General features: G+C 32.4%; 1 protein-coding gene across 1 annotated transcript in view; it reads right to left on the bottom strand.

The window, feature by feature from the left end:
- The window catches only part of ADAMTS6 (ADAM metallopeptidase with thrombospondin type 1 motif 6), a 290,816-nt gene that overhangs the window by 105,510 nt on the left and 163,286 nt on the right, over positions 1–22,020 (bottom strand). Inside the window, exons 10-11 of the mRNA XM_045794264.2 lie at positions 18,146–18,292; positions 9,818–9,959 (exon numbers count right to left, since the gene is read on the bottom strand). Of these exons, the coding sequence (XP_045650220.2) occupies positions 9,818–9,959; positions 18,146–18,292 (289 nt within the window). The remainder of the gene's footprint in view (positions 1–9,817; positions 9,960–18,145; positions 18,293–22,020) is intronic.

The raw sequence follows: 22,020 nt of genomic DNA, 5'->3' as shown, positions 1-22,020 counted from the left end.
ATTATCTAAAGTAAAATAATGTATCTGATATTCAGAAAACTGGACTAGATCTTTGTTGATCAGAATAGAATAACTGATTATTTTACACTCAAAAAGACTTTCAAAATAATAAAAGAAATTGGAATCATCTCTCCTAATGTTTTTGTAACTATGTTTTCATAAATATAGCTCTTACAAGATACTAAAAATGGGAAGAAGAGTCCTTTGATTTACCTGAGAAAATTAAAATTAGCAGTTTACACAGGGGGAAAGAGATATCATAAAATTACCAAACCATTTTATAATTATGATATCATTAAAGAAGTAAAACAGTATACAAAGAGAAAACAGGCTCTTTAATGCTAGATGGCTTTTGTTTTTTTAAATTTTTTAAAAATAAATGTAAGGATCATAGAAGAAACATACACATATTTTCCGCCCTTGGGAAACCCTAAACCCTATGCCATCTTGGGTCTTTGTTTCTGAATATGAAACATTTTTTTGTCCTCATTACCCTATCAGTAACATCTCTCAACAGCTGTTTGCAATAAAGGATCCTGATGGCCAAGGGGGAGAGCAGAGCCTGAAGAGGTCACAAAGGAGCATCAGTGATTAGAAAGGTTACTTATCATGGTATCACACAAAGGAAAACTGAAAACCAACATATGGTGATCCCATGGCCTGGCTCCAGGTGTTTAGTAGCCATCTGAAGAAAGAGAATAATGTACCCTTATTTTCAGCTTTAAATAGGTTAATCCTGTTATGTAAGTAATTTAAATACAAGAGATCCTAGAAAGACATATATTTTTGTTATATATGTATATATGCATACAAATACATACACATACATATATATGTATAAAAAAACGAATCTAGGAATGCAAGTTAAATAATTAACAATTTGAAGAGATCAAAAAAAATGACTAAATGGTTTGAAAAATACCTCTAAGAAGCAAACCCAAAGTAAAAACGAGTGATCTTTAAGAATATAAGCAATTATGTCCCTAAAATTTGGAGTTGAAATTTAAGAAAAATAAAAACAAATCAACTTCTTGTTAAGGATATGCCTAAAAAGTAGATATGTTTGGACTCCAAAAGAATACTGAAGTGCTAAAATAATTATATGAATATTATTTCTGTATCAAACCACACTGTAGAATATTTACACTACCTTAAAATCTGCCAGGAAAGTGGTTCTACAATCTCCTTCAGTGCAACAGTCCAATATTTAATAACTTGAAATTCTTCCTACTACCTGATCTACAACCTTCCAGCTGTAAAAATTAAGACAACTGTGTTTTTTTTCATGCTCTTGGTAGGGAAGGAGAACAATTTGTTACCAGCAATCAAACTATAATAAATGTCCCAAAGCCTGAAGACGGTTTTAAGGCCAACATTTAGCCTTCTTTTTTATAGGCTACTCAAACTCTATTTCTTTAAACTTCCCTTATATGTACTTCTAAATATTTCACTATCATTCTTTCGCAAGTTATCTGCTTCTCTTAAAAAAAAAAATGGGTAGGTAGCCAACAATTCCCTAAAAAGACTAATAAAGTCTTTTTAATAGAATGACTCTCAAGTCGAAAGCAATAATGACTTGAATCGTAACTAATTGATGGTGATAAAATAATAAACAAAAGGGAGTAAGCATGAAAACATTAAAAACTTGAATCTGAGAGACAAAATATGTCAGGCTTTATTAAGTACTCTCCAGAGGGAGGATACCCTGATTAGACAACTCAACTATCTTATCTTCAGCAGATTACTCTGCTTACAAATAGCTATACTTCAGGCAGATACAGCTTGATGGTATTCTTATTATAGTTATTAATTAACATGTTAATAAAAATAATTTATACCATCCTATATCTTAATTCTATGCTTACCAAACAACCTTTTGATAACAAATTGGCCTACTGGGTAGATTTCCTTAGGTGAGAAAATTTGCACATTTCAGTAGAGTTGAGTGAATATCAAGGTACTTTGTTACCATAAATTAATAAATCCAGTTTTATAATATAAACCTATATATTCCTTGTGATCTTCCATTTCTAATATTAGATCTTAAAAATCTGTCATGACATAAAGTGTGGAACAAATATGGCATACTTAACCACTTACAGATTATTCTCTCATTAATCCTTAGCTGATGATTTGTAAGTAAAATACAGTGTGTGACACAAAAACATTTCCCCTGGAAAGATTCAAAATGAATGAGAAGGCTTAAAATTCCCAAAGTTACGTTATGTTTTCTTTTTGTATGTTCTGTTTCCACCACAATACCCATGATTCTGCAACCTTTACGTTAAAATTATGGAATTTCTATACATAAACACTTTCATTCATTTCATCTCAGAGTTACGATGCAGTACCTTCCAGTATAAAAAGAATACATTTACATTTATACAGAAAAGCAAGGGCATTGCTACGAGGGCATATCAACTGTGGGAGAGTTGCTTTAGTACTCTGTGTAGAATGTGTTTGGAGGGGAAGAGAAAAGGAGACGGAGGAGGACATAGACCACTTTGTATTAAGTCTTCAATTTTCCAACATGGTTTCCCTGGATTACAGTATTATACTGGTTTCCTAAGACACAATATGTTGTAGAAATTCTGTGATTTTCTGCACACTAATATCCCTCTTGGTCTCATTCATTAAAACACCTTCAATAGTTACCCATTGCTCTTAAGATAAAAACCTAGAATCTTAACACAGCCTATTAGGTGCACACAGATTTGGCTCCTAACCTGTTTTTCTATCTCATTTAGAAGGTACTTGCTTTGAGAGCTACAGCAACACTAGCCTTCTGTCAGCTCTTCAAATACACAAAAAAGTCACAAAGGCATTCCGCCTACTATCTCTTCACCATATAATTCTTCTCACTGATTTATTCAACAAATATTTTTTGAGCTTGTACTATAAGGCAAGCATCATGCCACTCACTATGTAAACAGCCATGAACAAGGCAGGTGGGATTCCTATTCTCATGGAACTTATGTTCTATTATAATTATCAGTTCATTCTTCCAACAAATATTTACTGAGCACCTATCATGAGCCAGGCTCTGTTCTATGTGTTACGGAATGAAAAGGGAATGAAATAGGTAAAATCTCTGCGCCAAGGAAAAATCTATTCTAGTGGGAAAAACAGAAAGAAACAAGATGATTTAGCATTATATACACTATGTTTAAAAGTAATAAATGTTAAGGAGAAAAATAAAGAAAGGAAAATGACAGGGAGTGTGTGTGTGCATGCATATGTGCATGTGTGCACACACAATTTTAGATAAAATTTTTAGGGAAAGCCTTACATAGAAGATCACATTTAAATAATTAATGAGTAATCGAATAAGCAGAACGATCATGGCTTGAAATGACTGCTCTGAAGGAAATAAAAAACATGATGTGAAAGAGAAAAACTGGGAGAAGTCTTTGTCTATAGATTGACCAAAGGCCTGTCTGAAAAGAAAATGCATTTGAGCCGAGACTGAAGGATGTGATTGAGTCACAATGTGGCCCTTCGAATATCTTCATATGCTCCCCAAATGCAGATGACTTAGATTCCCCTACAGCACTACCAGCATATCAACTGTAGAGGAATGGTATAATGGATGACATAGATATTCATAGAAGAAAGGGAAAATTTTACTGAATGTCTGACAGGTGCCAGGTAAAGAAAAAATACTTTGCATGGTTGTCATACCTTTCGCCATCTGACGTTTTAGAGAACGAGTTGGCTGCTCTTCACTGGAAACAGTGTCTGAGTAAAATCTATCAATCAATTCAAGGTCATAGGTAATAGTTAATGGTGAGCAGAATTTTATTTAAAATATTGTTTCATTGTGAAACCATGTATTAGATCATGTGTTTCCATCTGGGATATGGAATACATGATCCATTGATAAAACATTGTTCAGTTCTACATTAAAGTAAGTAATAACAATGTACGACATACTATTATGCATTTATGTGCTAATTTGTAAGTCTATGTGAACAGCAACAAACTTCATAGATAATAAAAATTTCCCATAAATTAAACAAAGCTATGATCTATAAAATTTTTCTTATATTATCCTGGGCCTTAAATCTACCTCTTCATGAGCAATCACCTTCTCTCTCTCTCTCTCTCTCTCTCTCTCTCTCAAACCACTTTATTAAGGTATAATTGACAAACAAAAAGCTCTACACAGTTAATGCATACAACTTGATGAATCTGGAGGTAAGTATACATCTATGACATCATCACCACACTATGCCCTAAACATATCCATTACCACCATAAGCTTCCTCCCATCCTCTGTATTATCATTATTGTGTGTGTTTGTGTGTCCGTGTGATAAGAACACTTAATATAAGTTCTACCTTCTTTGCAAACTTTTAAGTACACAATTGAGTACTGTTTACTATAGGTACTATGCTGTACAGTACACATCTAGGACTTACTCATCTTACATAACGGAACTTTGTATTCCTCAACGAGTACCTCCTCATTTTCAGTTTTCCCCAGGTTTTGTTTTCCCCTGGTAACTACCATTTTACTCCCTGCTTCTTTAAGTTTGACTATTTCCGATTCTGAATATAAGTGGTACCATGGTAGTATCTGTACTTTCTTGTTTGCCTTATTTCACTTGGCAGGTTCATCCATGTTGTCGCAAATGTCAGAATCTCCATCTCTGTAGGCCTGGATAATATTCCATTGTAAGTTCTTACATTTTCTTTATCCACTTGTTTGTCAATGACATTTTAGGTTGCTTCCATATCTGAGCTATTGTGAATAATGTTGCAATGCATTTGAGAGTATACATATCTCTTCAAGATGCTGATTCCACATCCCAGCTACTGTGAATAGATCTCTTTGAGATGCTGATTTTAATTCTTTTGGGTATATACCCAGAAGTGGGACTACTGGATCATTATGGTATTTCTATTTTTTTTTTTTTTTGAGAAATCTCCATACTATTTTCCATAGTGCTGCACCACTTTACATTTCCACCATCAGTGCACAAGTGTTCCTTTTTCTCCACATTCTTGTCAATATTTGTTTTCTTTTGTATTTGCTTTTGTTTGTTTATTTTTATTATAACCATCCTAAGAGGTGTGATGTAATAGCTCATCGTGGTTATGATTTGCATTTTCCTGATGATTAGTGATGTTGAGCACCTTTTAATATACCTATTGGCCATTTATATGTCTTCTTTTAAGAAATGGCTATTCAGTTCTTTGCCCATTTTTTAATTGGGTTATTTGGGGTGTGGTTTTTGCTATTGAGTTGTACATGTTTCTTAAATATTTTGGACATAAATCCTTTACCAGATATATGATTTGCAAATATTTTCTTCCATTCCATAAGTTGCCTTTTCATTTTGTTGACTGTCTCCTTCATTGTGCAGAAGCTTTTTAGTTTGATGTAGTACCAACTGTCTATTTTTGCTTTTGTTGCCTATATTTTTGGTTAGTCACATGTAACCATCTAAGAAGTCACATGTAAGAAATCACTGCCAAACTCAAGAAGATTTTCAATTTTTTTTTTCCCAGAAGTTTTATAGTTTTGGGTCTTATATTTAAGTCTTTAATCCATTCTGAATTAATTTTTTGTATGGTATAAGATAAGGGTCCAGTTTCATTCTTCTGCCTGTGGCTGTCCAATTTTCTTTCTTCCTTACTTTCTTTCTTTCTTCTTTCTTTTTTTAAAGATCTTATTTCTTTATTTGACAGAGAGAGAGACAGTGAGAGAGGGAACACAAGCAGGGGGAGTAGGAGAGGGAGAAGCAGGCTTCCCGCTGAGCAGGGAGCCCAATGTGGGGCTCGATCCCAGGACTCTGGGATCATGATGAGCCGAAGGCAGATGCGTAACGACTGAGCCACCCAGGCGTCCCTGTCCAATTTTCTAATAGGATAGAGACTATCCTATCCCCATTGTTATTGTTAGCATACTGGTCAGAGATCCATTGATTATATATGCATGGCTTTATTTCTAGTCTCGCCTCCATTCCATTGATCTATATGTTTGTTTTCATGGCAGTATCATACTATTTTGATTACTGTAGCTGTATAATTAGCTTTTGAAATCAGGAAGTATGGTACCGCCAGCTTTGGTCTTCTTGCTCAAAATTACTTTGGTTATTCAGGGTCTGTAATGGTTCCATGTGAATTTTAGGTTTCTTTTTTTTTTTTTTTCCTTCCATTTCTGTTAAAAAGTGTCATGGTAGCAATCACCAGTTGACAGTTAACCAGTAAATTATGTAGTGGATATTGTGGACCTACACGAACCATTAAGTATATATGAATACAATGTTTAGGATATGATTTATAGCAATAGAATAAAGAAATGTAGAGTTATGTTTGAGATTGAGTCTTGAATTAATCTGTGCTTTTTAGAGAGCAGGCAAAAGATCACCCATATCCCCTACAATATATAGGCTCATTAGTGAGTTCCTTCCAAAGTGTAAACTTATTATTATTATTGTAAAATGGTTTTTTAATCCAGTTTTAATAATTATTCTCTGCTAAAGAAAGAGGAGACAAATGGAAGTGGAAGAGGAGTGAGACAATAGATTCTACAGAACTTTATAGGGAGCAATATTCCTCTAAACAGGCAAAAAAAATCTTTTTTTGTACAAGCTGAATATTGTTTTATTTGCAGTGCAGTTTCATCCCGAACACATCAAAGACACCCTTAGAACTTGCTGATACAGCTAACAGATTTTTTAGATGATCTGGTAGGATCTTGTTTTGTATGCTACTCATCTGTACTTGTACCTTGCCTTGAGGAGGTCCTGACTATTTACACAGGGTAAAAAAATATAAAACTCAAATACAACACTGAGGGTCTCAGTGAGACCTGAGAATTTAAAACCCTGAAAGTAAGCTTAAGGAAGCTCTCCAGATCACCTCTCTCCCAAAAAAGACTTGGATAAGACGGAGAGGTTTGCTTTATTTTTCTTTTTTAAAGATATTTAGAAAAAGACATCATTTGATGAACATTGATAAAAGCATCTCCCTAAATAAAATATATCTGTATATTTTCAGTAAATGAGACCTTTTTAAATTTTTGTTTTTACCTTGGGGTAGGTAAATCACATTCTGTATTTTAGTTTCACCATCTATAAAATATTAGTAGGTAATTACAATTTTTATCAAAGTAGTCTGAAGTATCTCAGAAAAAGGCACTACATAAATACCACAAACCATAAATCATTTATAAATTACTATACTATACAACTATATTACTCTGTCTACTGTTTTGTTCTCCTCACTACTTCTACTGGAATTTAGGAATACCTGGAAAACATACACGGATGATATACAAGGATAAGGGTAGAAAGTGCTTCCTGAAGTTGAATAAAAAATGAAAATTTTCACATAAATTCCCCAATATAACTAACATATATATTGATGAACCTACTCACAAAGAATTCCAGCAAGATTTTTTTTTATAACCACAGATATAATCACTGGAAACCCCATCAATGACCACATGATAACCCAAGTGAAAGAGAGAGAAAGCTGATCACCGCTGCAGTAATATATCATCTTGTAGTTGTTTAAAATCTTCCCTGGCATCATTAGAAACATGCTAGTTGAAAGAGGGATCATTTCCTGATGCTCCAACACCAGAAGTACCCCCTGACTAAAAGGCTACAGTGCTCTTCTAAGCCTCCAGTGCTTGTGCTCAGTGTTCCTCTCAGGATGCTACACTTTGACAGCTAGCTAAATCAGGGCTGGACTGTCTTCCCTTCAGCTACTACCTGAAGTATGACCTGTTTACCTGACCAGACTCCTACTTTCAAAGCCACGACTGTTTTCTAATGTAGTATTTAGAATCATTTAAAACCTTAGGAATTCACCAGATAAAACATGATGTGTCTATAAAAAAGGAGCATATGCATTTTCATATAGTACATGAGTCTAAGAAAACCATTTTGCTTCAAATCAAAGTGAAAAGATTAATGATAAAATATGTGAAATTGTATAGGATTTTAAGATGCTAATGTCTTTCCCCAAGTTTCCCAAATTTTATTTTATATCTATTACAAAAGCTTTTATAAATATAACACATAAAGAAACAGAATCTAAAAGCTAGATATAAGAGGGCACCTGAGTGCCTCAGGCTGTTAAGTGTCTGACTAGGGCTCAGGTCGGGATCTCAGAGTCCTGGGATTGAGCTCCCCCACCCCTCGGGCTCCCTGCTTAGCAGGGAGTCTGCTTCTCCCTTTGTCCCTCCCCCTGCTTGTGCTTTCTCTGTCTCTCTCTCTCAAATAAAAATCTTTTTTTTTTAAAGCTAAATATAAGGAACATAAACTGAAAATACACAAGTTTGCAATTAATATTTCTCTTACTTCACTTCAGATCAATTAGTCTGAAATAAATGAGATATACCGGTAGAGAGAGAGGATAATCAGGATGAAAATTTTATTAATTATTGAAGAATGAAAAGATGCATTCATAGATCTTGCAAAACTGATAATATAAATTATCTAATATGAAAATACATAGATGCAGTTAAAACTCAATTTCTAATAAAAAAACTAAAATGAGATTAACTATTTCACTTCCTAATAAAGAAATGAGATCATAGATAAGAATAACAGAAAATCTGTAATCTCATTTGATCATGAATTTCAACCTACTAAACTACAAGTATATAAAAAGACCATGACTGAAATTTGACCAACATTTTCTGTAGGAAAAAGCAGCCCAAGAAAAAAAGAAACTAAAATCATACAGAAATAATAACAGAAGACTCTGTACTGTACAGAGAGACAAGAAAGACCATAGTTTTACTCAAGGCTTTAGATATTTAGATAGTTGCACACAATATTTAAATCTGTTGCACAAAATGTGCTGCCAAAGCCTACCATGAATAATAATATCTTTGTCACCGAGGGGATATTTTAAAGAATCACTTTCCTTTGTACCATACCCAAGAGGAATAATTGGAATAATATATTGTTTAGTATTATCTACCTTAAAACTGAATTTCTTTTTTTGTTATTATTTTTATAAAGGGATTTTAAACACTATTTGCATGAAAACAGAAACCAAGACTTTAAACTTATGTCTTAAACCTGAATTTTTCTTACAACTTGTCATTTAAAAATCCTATTTTCATTCAGCATGTTTACACTGTGTACCTACTATGAATATGTCTCTATACTAAACACTGATTCTTTCTCAAAACTTATTAATTATATATATAATATTATTTATTTGATTTTAATTTATACTTTCCAGTACTGAGTCATTTCAAGTTGCTTCATCCACAGCCCACTTTTTTAGGCAGACACGAAGAGTCAATTATGAAACCTACATTTTTTTCCACAGTAATTTTCCTTGTTTTTCTATTTGGGTTAATGTCATCTTGTCCCCACTCAGTTGTTGTGTTAGAATGTGGGCAGTGAATGAAGCAACTTGAAATGACTCAGTACTAAAAAGTATAAATTAAAATAAAGGCTCCTAGCCAATGTGAAAATTTCCTTAAACCCAATTATTAGAGAACCAGAAAAGACTAGGAGGGGGGAGTTTTCAAAACCATAACATTTCAAAAGACAAACTAAAGTTGGCATCATAAACTCAGGACTTAAAAAAGAAATAAATTAGAAATTATTAAAATTCTACCCGTATCCCTCACAAGACATTTGAAACCTGTTTAAGATTACTCAAATATTTAGAAATAGATAGTAGACAAATGGTATCAGAAAAAAAGCAGTATGCCAAAGGCCATATTTAAATTAATGATGTTATCAGAGGTAAACTATGCTCAGTAAAAACCTAACTTAATATTTGTGTCATGAAAGAACACATATAAATGACTAAACATACGGATTAAGACTTCTTACCCCATATTTACATTGGCGGGATGTTGCTCCATATTGGAAACGGCATTGCTCATCAGCATCATACACCTGACCTGGGGCCACAGCTGGATAAAGAAAGTCACGCTTGGGAGGCTCATTATCAAGGCAAGTACCACGGCCTGAACTGTTCAACATAAAGGATCAAAGGAAATTAGGTACACTATGGACTATCTCCATCACAATTAATGAAACCATGTGTTGAACTCTTTGTTTTAATAACTTGATGCATGAAAAGCAATACATTCTACCAATAAATAGTCATATAGCAAAACAATAATTTTACTGAAATGTGAGTAAGAGTGCCAATTGTTTTTTCCAGCACCAAGACACAATAAAAGCATCTCAGACAACAATCTGAAAATGTCATGTTGGCCTTAAAACACTGATTTAAACTAATTTCTGAAGGAATCAAAACAGAATTTCATATTACTCTAAGCTTCTTGTTTGTTTTCCATGAAAATATAACCACATCTGGTAGTAGAATTAAAAACATAAAATGTGGAAAATTAAAAAAAAACCAACAACCACTATGGTTGTAATTCTTAAAAGACCTAATCAATATACTACTCTAACTTGGGCAGAACAATAGATGTTGTAGTAAGACATGTCCAAAGGTTCTTGAAATATTTCAATAATAAATGGGCAGAATGACAGATGAGGCCAAGATCCAAAGTTCTCTCAAGTATATTAGAAGTGTTTAGTCTCTCAAAAATTTCATATTTCATCTAGGGTCATCAGAGTTGGAAAAGAGAATGTTCTCCTCTCTGCAATTTCTGCTTTTCAAAGTATGCTTGCACTCAAACATAATATTTTAATTCAGTGGAACAAATAACATAAAGATCGCCAAAAGCCAGACAGAATACCTTAGTTTAAAGAGCTTTATACTTTGCTAAATATAATTGTTCATTTTTTTAAGTCAGTGTGCATAAAATAGGACAGATGCTTTTTTACTTTCATTTCACATGTGAGTAACTTAGAATTTTTAAAGAATTCTTATGCCAACATTTAAAAATTTTTTCCAACATTCCTGTCAATTGTGCCAGCACTTGTGTTTTTTTTTCCAAATCTTTTCCATCCACTTTGCCAAAGGAAAATAATTTCACAAGTAGAAGTTCCTCAACTATTATTTAGGACAGTACAAATTTTCATTTATAGATAAGTAAGAAAGAGCCATGCATAATAATGAGTTTCATATTCACTTACTATTTTGTCATATTTCTTAAAATGTAAAAGTTAATTTGCTATATAAAAATGTGTATTTGCACAGCAGCAAATTAATACGTTTTAAAAATTGAACCATACTACTCATAAGGTGATAGATTCAAAAACTCACGGGGCAGAACATAGTCTTCTTTATACCTTTTCCTTTCATTTACACCCCTCTTGATAGGTTTTTCATCAATAAAAATAATTAGATGGAATAATAAATGTAGTACTAATATAGATGGGTTTATTATTGGCTATTATAATCATTTCACTTGTCACTGTTCAAGGTATTTAACAGAAAACACCTTTTTTCACCCAGCTATCCAGTTTTCATGACAGAACGCTTTTTACTTCCTATTTATTGTACTTTTAGAAATTGACATGCACCTCAGTAAGAGAAACTCTTTCTAGATGAATTTTGAAAATAGCAAGCTTTTTTATTTCATTATGTAAAATATCTTTAATCTACATGGATATGCAAATGTTAAGCAAATGCAATTCTACCAGTAAATTCAAAATTTTATATTAAGATTAATGATAGAGGTCAAATGTGAAAAGTATACTGAAAGAAGACAATTTTGATAAACTGTAATATTCATGAAATAAGTCAATTAGCAGTCTAATTCCATAATTTTTCTTCTAAAATATCAGTTTCATCTCCATCTACAATAAAGTTATAAATGTCTTTATGACAGGATTAAAATATGTAAAAAAAATCAAGTACCATTATAAATCAATGGGAAAAATTAAAGTACTGAAGTATATAAGTACAGGGTGCCATAGGCAAAAATATTTGCTGATACCATAACAAAGTATATGATATATTCACCTAAGTAGCATCAACTCAAAAATCTATTAAAAATTATTATACATAATTACTTGCAGATATGGAAAATTAACCTAAAAACCTAGAGGAAGTACTATATGGACCTCCAAAAGAGTTTAAGAATAGATACCTGGGGAAAAAAAATACTTTCTGATAGCAAACTGAAATTTGGCTTAATTCAGAAGGAAGAAAGAATAATTACTTCATCTAAAGTTCTTGTTCACAGGTATTAATGATGTTCTAATCCTGGTTCATGTTCTTTAAAAAAATATCAAATCCGACAACCATCGGAAGGGCCTCCAGACAATAGAGAAGACATGCACTGTGGTCACCTGTGGACAAAGTCTTCTTCTGAAAAGTTTATTCCAAAAGTGCATTTTTGTTTCAGTTTTTTTAAGTATTTACTAATTTGTATTAATGTGGTCTAATTAAAGATCTAGACAAGCGTTATTCTCCTTTTCTGTATATTTTTGCAGAAGGATAAAACACTGTATGAAATAAAATATACACAAAAAACATAGATCTTTATTAAGATGAATGCGTATTTAGGAATATGGCATCAACAAAAGCCTTTTAATGGGTTTGGTTATAGTATTGTACAAACCATGAATGCTTCCATGTCAAATGTCTTACCTATTACAGACTCTGGGAAAACAAGGGTGGGGATATCTCCAAGATTGATTTAAATTGTTTCTACATTTTGGGTAGAAAATGAACTATATTTTTCTTCTACTAACCATATTTGATATATATAGTAAAACCTGGATTAAACTATTTGGGGGCTGACGTAGTTTACATATTTTAATTCTTAACCAGAGGTTAAGTGACAAAAATATTTTTTCCATAATGTTACTAAAATTTGCTACTTTCCTGACACTTTTAAGTAAGTTAAATTTCTAGATCACAATTATTTTAATTAACTCTTACAAAATAATAATTCTGGATATTTCCATGCCTCTGAGTCATCCACTGCCATTATGAAATACCATAGCTATAAGTATAGAAGGTAGAGGACATGGATCTGAGAGATGTATATTTAACCCTAGAAGTGCTTTTTTTTTTCTTCTTATTAAATTCCCAAGAGCTCAACCCTAATCACACCCTTCACTTTCTCCAGAAGAAGTAACTAATATTCTGACTTTTAATATAATTATTTCCATGCTTTTTTTTAGTTACTATTCATCTGTCAATTATTAATATGCCTATTTTTGGACTATATAAAAAGAGTCATAGCGTAGGCTTTCTTTTGTGACTTTATTCTTTGGTTCAAATATAATGAATGTGAGAAACATCCATGTTGATATGTATAGCTGTGGCCTGTTCATTAATATTGTTCTTTAATTCCATTTAAGACTATGGGACAATTATTTATCCATTCTTCTCTTAATCAACATTTGCATTATTCCTAATTTCTGAAAATTGCGAAGTATGCTGATATGAACATTTTTGTACAGGTCTCCTGGTACAAATGTCTTTTCCTTTCTCAACAATATTAGATGAGTTATTTTCTTATATTTTTTAATGCATCTATTCAACAAAATGGAGATATGAGTAACTGTTATTAAATCTAGGGTTCTAGCTAATTAATATAACCATACATTTCTTACGATGCTAAGTCTAGTGTTATTTATGCTACTCTTATCAAAATAATAATAGTAGTGGTGTTATATATAAATCTTCTTGAATTTTCTCATCGAATGGCACTTTTAAGCATAGATAGTCTGTGCTTTGGTCATATGCAAATTTTTCCACTCAGAAAACAGAAACCTCACTTGTTGATAAATTAAATGAAAGGCACTGTTAGTTTCCATCTATGAGATATTATTATAACTTATTATTATTAAGCAGCAATATATTTGTCCTGAGCAAAACTATATACATAAAAAGTAGAACTCTATTTCCCTAGCAGCATACATTTCACTACTAAAAGCCCAATCTTTATTAATATATACAGCAATAAAGATGATAATAGACTCTACTTTTGCTTATGCATCTAAGACAAGACAGAAAAAAAATGTGTATTAGCTTGAGAACATGCTTTTTCCTAGATTATGAAATTCTTAGTAAATCAAAATATATTTACATTTCCAGAAATCTTTGCAGCCTGATAGCAAAATCATATTTCATGTATTCTACTTCTAATTTAGAGAAGTCTTATTTACATAGCTTGAAAATTAGCCTTGAAATGGGAACATGAGCCAGAGTTGAATCTTCAGCTTAATTTTACAGTTCCCTATGTAAAATATGCACCCTTGGCTTTGTTTCCAGAACACATGAGCACATTCTCCTAATTGCAATTTTAGATTTGTTTTTTACTTAAACAATTATACTATAAAGTACAGACCTTCAGCCTATAACACAGTGGGTCAACCTAAAAAATAAATCTTTCTATATAACCCTATACATATCTTAACAGTCTTTTAACAACAACAACAAAAAGTTAACATTTAATGCCAACTCCTATTTCTTTTTTTTACCACAAAATTGTGCTCATACACCTAAGTTAAAGAAAAATGAATCAGACTGTATCATCTATGGCAAGTCAAGTGTCTTGCCTACTATGTTATTGTAAACTGCTTTATCAGTCGTCACAAAACAAACAATAACTACCTTCTAAAATGAGTTACTGTAGGTCAGACCTTTCTCTTTTGCCCTCTGTATGACTAGAATGCTTGAATAGAACTGAATTTGAGGCTTCCAACAAACAAACACTGTACTGCTAATTATTTACTCCGTCATGCCCTTTTCTCCAAATGTAATTATGACTTATCAAAGATTTTTATGGGTTACGGTGAAGTCCCCAAAACATGCCTGATAAATGGAAGGAGGAGAAAGCTGTTTTGCTGTCTCTTGGGCTCCATATAAAAAAGGATCCCATCTATGAAATTGATTTCCATTGAAAGATTATTGATACTGACCTTCAAATGTAAGTGCTATAGAGGAAATGTGAGTGTCTTAGTCATCCTGTTCATCTTCTATCACTTTCCTTGTAGCTCTTTCTTTCTAGTTCACCTTCTACCATAATATTGCATTTCTTTTATTCAGCTTCCATCCTTTCTGTGAAAATGGCTAGTCTGTATTTAATTTGGAGCTGTAGGAAATTTTGCTATGGATCTCTGACAGTTCAAACAATTTAACAGACTTTAATTTAAATAGAGCAAGAGTTGATTCACAGAGGCTCCGGAATTTTTGAAAACTATATGAAATTACTCTGTACTACCGCTAAGTGGTGGAAAATGTATGAAAAACTGGCCTAAACTACTTCTGGCTGCCTTCCACCGCCTGGTAAATTAGCCCATAGTCATCAATGAGTGTGAGCCGTAATACCAGGTTCATCTTTCTCTATTTTTCTAAATAAATAAGTAAATAAGTCCCGCAGGCAGATAGGAAGGACACTACCTGCAAAGCCGTCGTCGAAAACATCAGAAGCTGGCATAACACGTCCATTTTAACGGAAATGGGTTCTTTATTATTTAATCAGGACGGCTTCTGGGCGATTCATGAACCACTTATTGAATCACCGAGTTTAAGAAATCTGAAAAAAAATATTGGGAGTTGGTAAACACCATCTCCTGATTGATCAATAGCACCTAGTGTTTCAGAAAGACACGAGAGACTTTACTCTATTGGCATTTAAAGGCCATGGAATTGTTTTCAGTTGAACATAGTGAATAGTGAATCTCTATAAATCATAGAAAGCTCATTGTTAAAATCCACCATCATCTTGGGCCTATGCAGTCACTAAGTAAAGAAAGGTATGCATTTTGCTGGCTGGACTGCAGTTCCTAAACAATTCATCTTTCAAGACTTCTTTTTCTTGAGAAGAGAAACTAAAAATGTTATGAGTCTTTTTGAGCCAACTATAAAACATAAATGTAACCTCAATCCCTGATCAAAATATCACTGGATTTTTAAAAATATCACACATAGCTGTTAAAGCAATTAAGCCAACTGCATTAATAAAAAGGAACAAAGAAATTCAAGAAAGTTACTATTATGTCTTTGCGCTCCAGTGAACTGACCTTTTTAAAGGGCCCTATGTTTAAAAAACCTTATTGCTTGGTCAGATTATAATCAGAGCTGTTTAGTTTTTTATTAAAAAGGGGAAAAAAGCCAACTTTCCCCAAATCTCTACCCATTGTCTTTCATATCTATCTTTTACTAATGGCTTTAACTGTGTGAGCATTCCCATGAGGATGCACAACAGAAAAATTTTTATAAAATAGAGGATAAATAAGCCCTTTAGAACCCTGTCAACACTAATCATGCTTACATACAAAATGCAAAGAGGCAATAAGGCTTAAATAATACTTTTTGGATTAATTCTTTTAATTAATTCAATGGAACACTTTATTGCAACCAGTAATAATTTTACATCTCTCACCAAACCTGTGGCGATTTCTTAACAGTATTTTATTAGTAATTTAGGGATTCCCTTTCCAAGTATTTTAACAGCCTTAATATAGTTTCATCAAGGCAGGGTCTGGCAAGACCTCAAAAACTTGTCCTTGTATTAGGAATACAAAGATGGTCCTAGCAAATAGGCTGTGCAAAATAAACAGGGTAGGGGAGAAAGAAAATTGGTACTTGGAAAAAAAAAAAAGACATGAGGAGAGAAGGCTTCAAAAATGCACAGGAATACTGAGCATATTATACAGTTTGTCTTTCTGGTGATAGACACTAAGATTCCATTATAAAAACATGAGCCAAGTCAAAGGAGAAATTCCAGATCTGGCTTGATTTCTGGGGAAAGCAGATCTTCAACAATGTTTAAAATTTAGGTAATATGATCTCATTAAAAACATCTTGGAAAATGATAATGCTAGTGCTTTGTGTTAAAAACCACTAAAAGATGTCAAACAAATCTTCTGTGGTCTATCTTTATAGCCTTCAACCCAGTTTTGGCACTAGCAAGTACAGTGTTATAATTACTAATTACTAACATTAAAAATTTTTAGGTTATGGCATAATTATTCCGAGGAACTACCTTCTGATATGAATTTCCAATTCCTTCTATTTCATTATTACATTAATTAATTCAAAAAAGTCCATTTTAAACATTTATCTTTTGATCTCTGATTGATGAAACCATTGTGGTAGGTAATTTAAAATCTCTTGTTTGGGGTTTTAAAAAACTACATAATTTTAAGTTTTCAGAAGTTTCAGCTATTAGCAGATATGAACCAAAACTTTAATAAATAATATTACCTTACATAACCTATCTGAATTTTTAAAGTTTTAGACCATAGTCATATAAATGTGAACTTTGAACAAAGACAGTTTTTAAAAAGAATTTCTATAGTTTCATGTGTGTTTTTCTATGATTCACTTTTTCACAGAATACTTAATCCCTTCTCCCCAAGAAAACAATGGCACAAAACAGTTGAAAGTAATGATACAGCAATAAGGCTTAAAGCCTCTATATTATTTAAAATAATTTTTACCAGTTAATGAATGTCTACTGTGTTTCATACACATTATAACATTGTACGTAATTATATATATAACAACCTGAAGATGCATGTATTATTACCTAACTCATTTAACAAGTGAGGTCACTGAAGATTAGGAAAGGTTAAGTAACATGCCCATGGTCACACAGTTAGAAAGTGAGACCTAAGTCTATGAGAGTTTCTAAAGTCCAATCCGAAAGTCCTATGCAGGTGAGATACGAAAGAATATCTGCTTTCATAAACACAGTTATACCTCAGCTAATTTATTATTTCACATTTAAGTAACCAGACTCTTAGAATATACATTAAAAGATCAGCAAAGAAGTTCTCAAACTGCAGAAAAGATGAATCACATAATAAATTTTCAAAGACAAATTTTCATTTTCTCATTTACACTTGCTAGGTGTTTGGTTTTTTTGTTGTTGTTGTTCGTTACTATTAGATACTTTGGCATTCCTAAAAAAAACTCAGTTTTTTCAACAACAAAATGAAATATATAATCACTGAATTTAAGTTTGGCCCACGCTCTATTTAACTGTGTAAATCTAAATTCTTTCTGACATTGTTTCCCATTTATTGAACATTACTGACACTCACATCATCAACCCCACTTATAGCCTTGCTCCAGTTTCTCTAATCTACCAAATTCTGTTTGAGTATGAAGGAAAAAATTTGCCACAACGATATATTAAAGTATTTTGGGAACAGCCTGAAATATCACCCTATAAAAGTTACTCATTATGCAGTTTGAAGCACTACATATTAGGCTTCTACCAATGGCTTACTTCTGGAGCAATTCATCATCACTCTCCAGAGATTACTTACTCTAGAAAGCTGGTGATATAGTCTCGACTGCAGGCAGACCAGGAAAAAGGATTGGTATTTGCAGTAATGTGAGCTGCCATAAGTTTTGCTGCTTCATGACCTTTCGTCCCACAAGAATTTCCAATTCCATCATGGTTCATACCAAAACTGTTTTAACAAGGAAGAAACATAAGAAACATAAAAGAAAGAAATAAAAAAAAAATGAACCCCCAATACATCCTTTATTTCCTTATTTGATCATTTGTTAGCCTTATCAACATATACCTTCTATCAAGATCCTCTAAGGAAATACAGGATTCAAGTTAAGGAGACTACAGAATAATTCTATGATAGAATTTATTTTTATATCTCTTTAATTGATCATATACTTTCAAATGTTAGCTTACATGAATCAATCTTTCCTTGAACAGATAGGGAATATATATTAATTCTCACTTTATAGGTATAAGAAATGAGATTTAGCAAAGATAAATGACCTATTAAAGATCATACAGTTAGTAAGTGTTAGTAGAAACTGCCTTTTAACATCCTAGAGTTCATGCTACCTCACTATGCTGAATCTAAAAGAGAATTATAAAAATATAGTTATAATCCATGGAGTTCTAGGTTAAAGGCCAAATGCAAAAATCATTTTTCTTATTAATATAGATAGAGGAGAATTCAACATATATGCAATTTATGTTTGTATGTGTATGTGTGTTTTCAAAACACCTTTTGAAAAATCTTGATACATTTAAGTATTATGATTATAGAGTTTTTCTTTACCTTGGTTGCCATTCATTATTCAAAGCTTGTCTTTGCCATTCCCTCCCACCATGTCCTATAGCCATGCTTAGTGCTATTATCAATGTGATACAAAAACATAACTCAGTGATAAATCATACATTTTTTCTATAAAGGATATGAATATGAATAAATTTTAGTCTTTCTCCACAGATAGTCAAAAGCGTCCATTATTGACGGCACTGGAGGAGATAATGCTAAGTGAAATAAGTGAAGCAGAGAAAGACAATTATTATATGATTTCTCTCATCTACGGAACATAAGAACTAGGAAGATCGGTAGGGGAAGAAAGGGATAAAGAAAGGAGGGGTAATCAGAAGGAGGAATGAACCATGAGAGACTATGGACTATGAGAAACAAACTGCGGGCCTCAGAGGGGAGGGGGGTGGGGGAATGGGATAGACCGGTGATGGGTAGTAAGGAGGGCACGTATTGCATGGCGCACTGGGTGTTATACGCAACTAATGAATCATCGAACTTTACATTGGAAACCCGGGATGTACTGTATGGTGACTAACATAATATAATAAAAAAACATTTAAAAAAAAGCGTACATTATTAGTGAAAAAATAAAGTTACGTGTCCATTGTGACATCCTAATAAATATACAATGAATGTGTTCAAGGAAATAAGTAATTTGTGTGACAAGACTATAAAATAGATGATGACAGTTGCTGGAGAAAAAATTGAAAAGGTAGTTGAGAACAGAGAATTACAATAAATGAAAGTAAATAATAATTTTGGCAGTCCAGAGACACTGAAGATTTCTGAGCAAGAGCAACTTAAGATTTCAGAGGAGGAGAATATGGACTTGATCTGTATTTTAGACAGGACATTATAGTAATTCTATGGTGGAGACATTGGAGTGGGAAGAGAATGGATGCAGGGAAAGCAGATGGAAGATCATTACCAACTGAGAAATGATGTAGGTCTGAATAGGGCACTGGATAGAGAGCTGGGGTTAGATTTGAGACATGTTTAGGAATCTGAATGAATTATTTTTCATTTATGTATTTATGAAAAAGAGCCATAACAAAGACATATCATATGTGGGGCAAGGAGAAGAAACTAGTAATTCGCATGGAGGAGTGAACATAAGCAAAGGAAGAGAAGTACAGAAAAGTGTATATCCAGAGCCCTAAATTAAAACACCAAGTAACCCACCAAAATAACCAAAAACTAAATACACCAGTATTTAGTCTTCTTGTTTGACATAAACACACTGGAATCAGTCTCTTTGAATGATCTTCTAGGAATATGATGGTGGACTTCACAGTTAATAGAATTGGATATAATTTTGTCAAAACAATCAGCTGCAGAGTTACATAAAAAGCTCCGTAACGTAAATTCATAATTCAATAAACAATATTGTATACTTCTCTCAAAGGCTGATGTTGTCATGTGAATATTACTATGATTCTTTTCAAACGATGATAGCTTTAAAAAAATTATTTCCTTTTAGCAGCAGCCTTATACATATTCCTGAGTCTATTGAAGATAGGTATGGCAGACACAGATGGCTTTAAGAAAATTATTTTCAAGATCTCAGCTTCCTTATGTATTCTTTTCTTAAAAAAAAAAAAGTCAAGCTTCTCCTTTTTATATCTTATTTCTCCTACCTTTTAAAAGAAAAACTTATTCTTCATCCATCTATAATTTTACAATAGTTCATTGCCTTGGGGTCTAAAAATGTGTGTGTCAAGAAGAGGCAATCAGAACCATTTTGTATCAGTGTTGAGAAAGAGAATGATTTTAATGATTGACTAACATATGTAGTTTCTTGTTTTCGTCAAGTTTACGAGAGGATATAATCAAATTAACAGTCGATGGGTTGGTAAAAATTTTTGATACCAGATCACCATTTCACCATTGGTTATGTTCTAACAAATAATTCAAAAGGCATTCAAAGAATTGAGTTATATTTCTACAGTAAACTCCTTTCATCTATTTATGCGAACAAATTTTTTCAGCATTCAAATCTATAAGAACAAAATCAAAGAGTCAAATTGATGCTGAAATTCTGCCTCATTCTAGCAAGAGAGACAAATACAGCAATTGAAAAAATATAAGTAATTGAAGGCACATTTTCTATAAAATTTTACTTTTGATTTTATTATTTATTAAAATATGTAATATGCACATGCTTCTCTGATCAATAATTGGCTAACAATGATTGTAATGTAATGAGTACATAATCCAGAGAAAAATTTTTCCTTTATTATCACAGGAAATTTTGTAAATGTAATTGCAATTTATATACATTTTTGTGATAGAGATATAATATAATTAAAATACTTTTAAGTATAAAAATATATTTTAAAAATATATTAAGACATACTAAAATATACATCAGGATAGTATTTTGGTTGGGAAAGAAAAAGCAGATATATAGAGTTAAAAGTGGAAAAAGTGATGTAAATTTTGACTATAAAACAAGAACCTGTTCACATATTTTTTAAATGCATAATGAAAGTTACCAAGATGCTATAGCATTTAGATTCAATTGATACAGTTAAAAGACGTATACAAAATTTAATTTTTTTACATGCTTTTATTTACAGTGCTCTAGAAAGTCTATCCTTTGCAATTAAAAGGTTGAGATTGTGTCATTTGTGACAACATGGATGGACCTAGAGGATATTATGCTAAGTGAAATAAGTCAGACTGAGAAAGACAAAAACCGTATGATTTCACTTATATGTGGAATCTAAAAAAACAAATGAACAGACAAACAAAAAGCAGAATCAGACCTATAAGTACAAAGAACAAAGTGATGGTTGCCAGAGGGTAGGGGTATGGGCAAAACAAGTAAAGGGGAGTGGGAAATATAGGCTTCCAGATACAGAATGAATAAATCATAGGGACAAAAGGCAAAGCATAGGGAATATAGTCATATTATAATAGCATATGGTGACAGATGGTAGCTATGCTTGTGTGAACATAGCATAATGTAAAAACTTGTCAAATTACTATGGTGTATACCTGAAACTAATGTAACATTGTATGTCAGCTATACTCGAATAAAAATTTTTTTTTTTAAATTCATGAATTCAAGTACACAAAGGAGGAAATCTTACAAATTCTATTTCTAC

Source organism: Ursus americanus, chromosome 5 (assembly GCF_024610735.1).
Source record: "Ursus americanus isolate L20-20 chromosome 5, mUrsAme1.1.p, whole genome shotgun sequence".
Classification (NCBI taxonomy): Eukaryota; Metazoa; Chordata; class Mammalia; order Carnivora; family Ursidae; genus Ursus; species Ursus americanus.
This window is presented reverse-complemented; position numbering and strand designations above follow the sequence as displayed.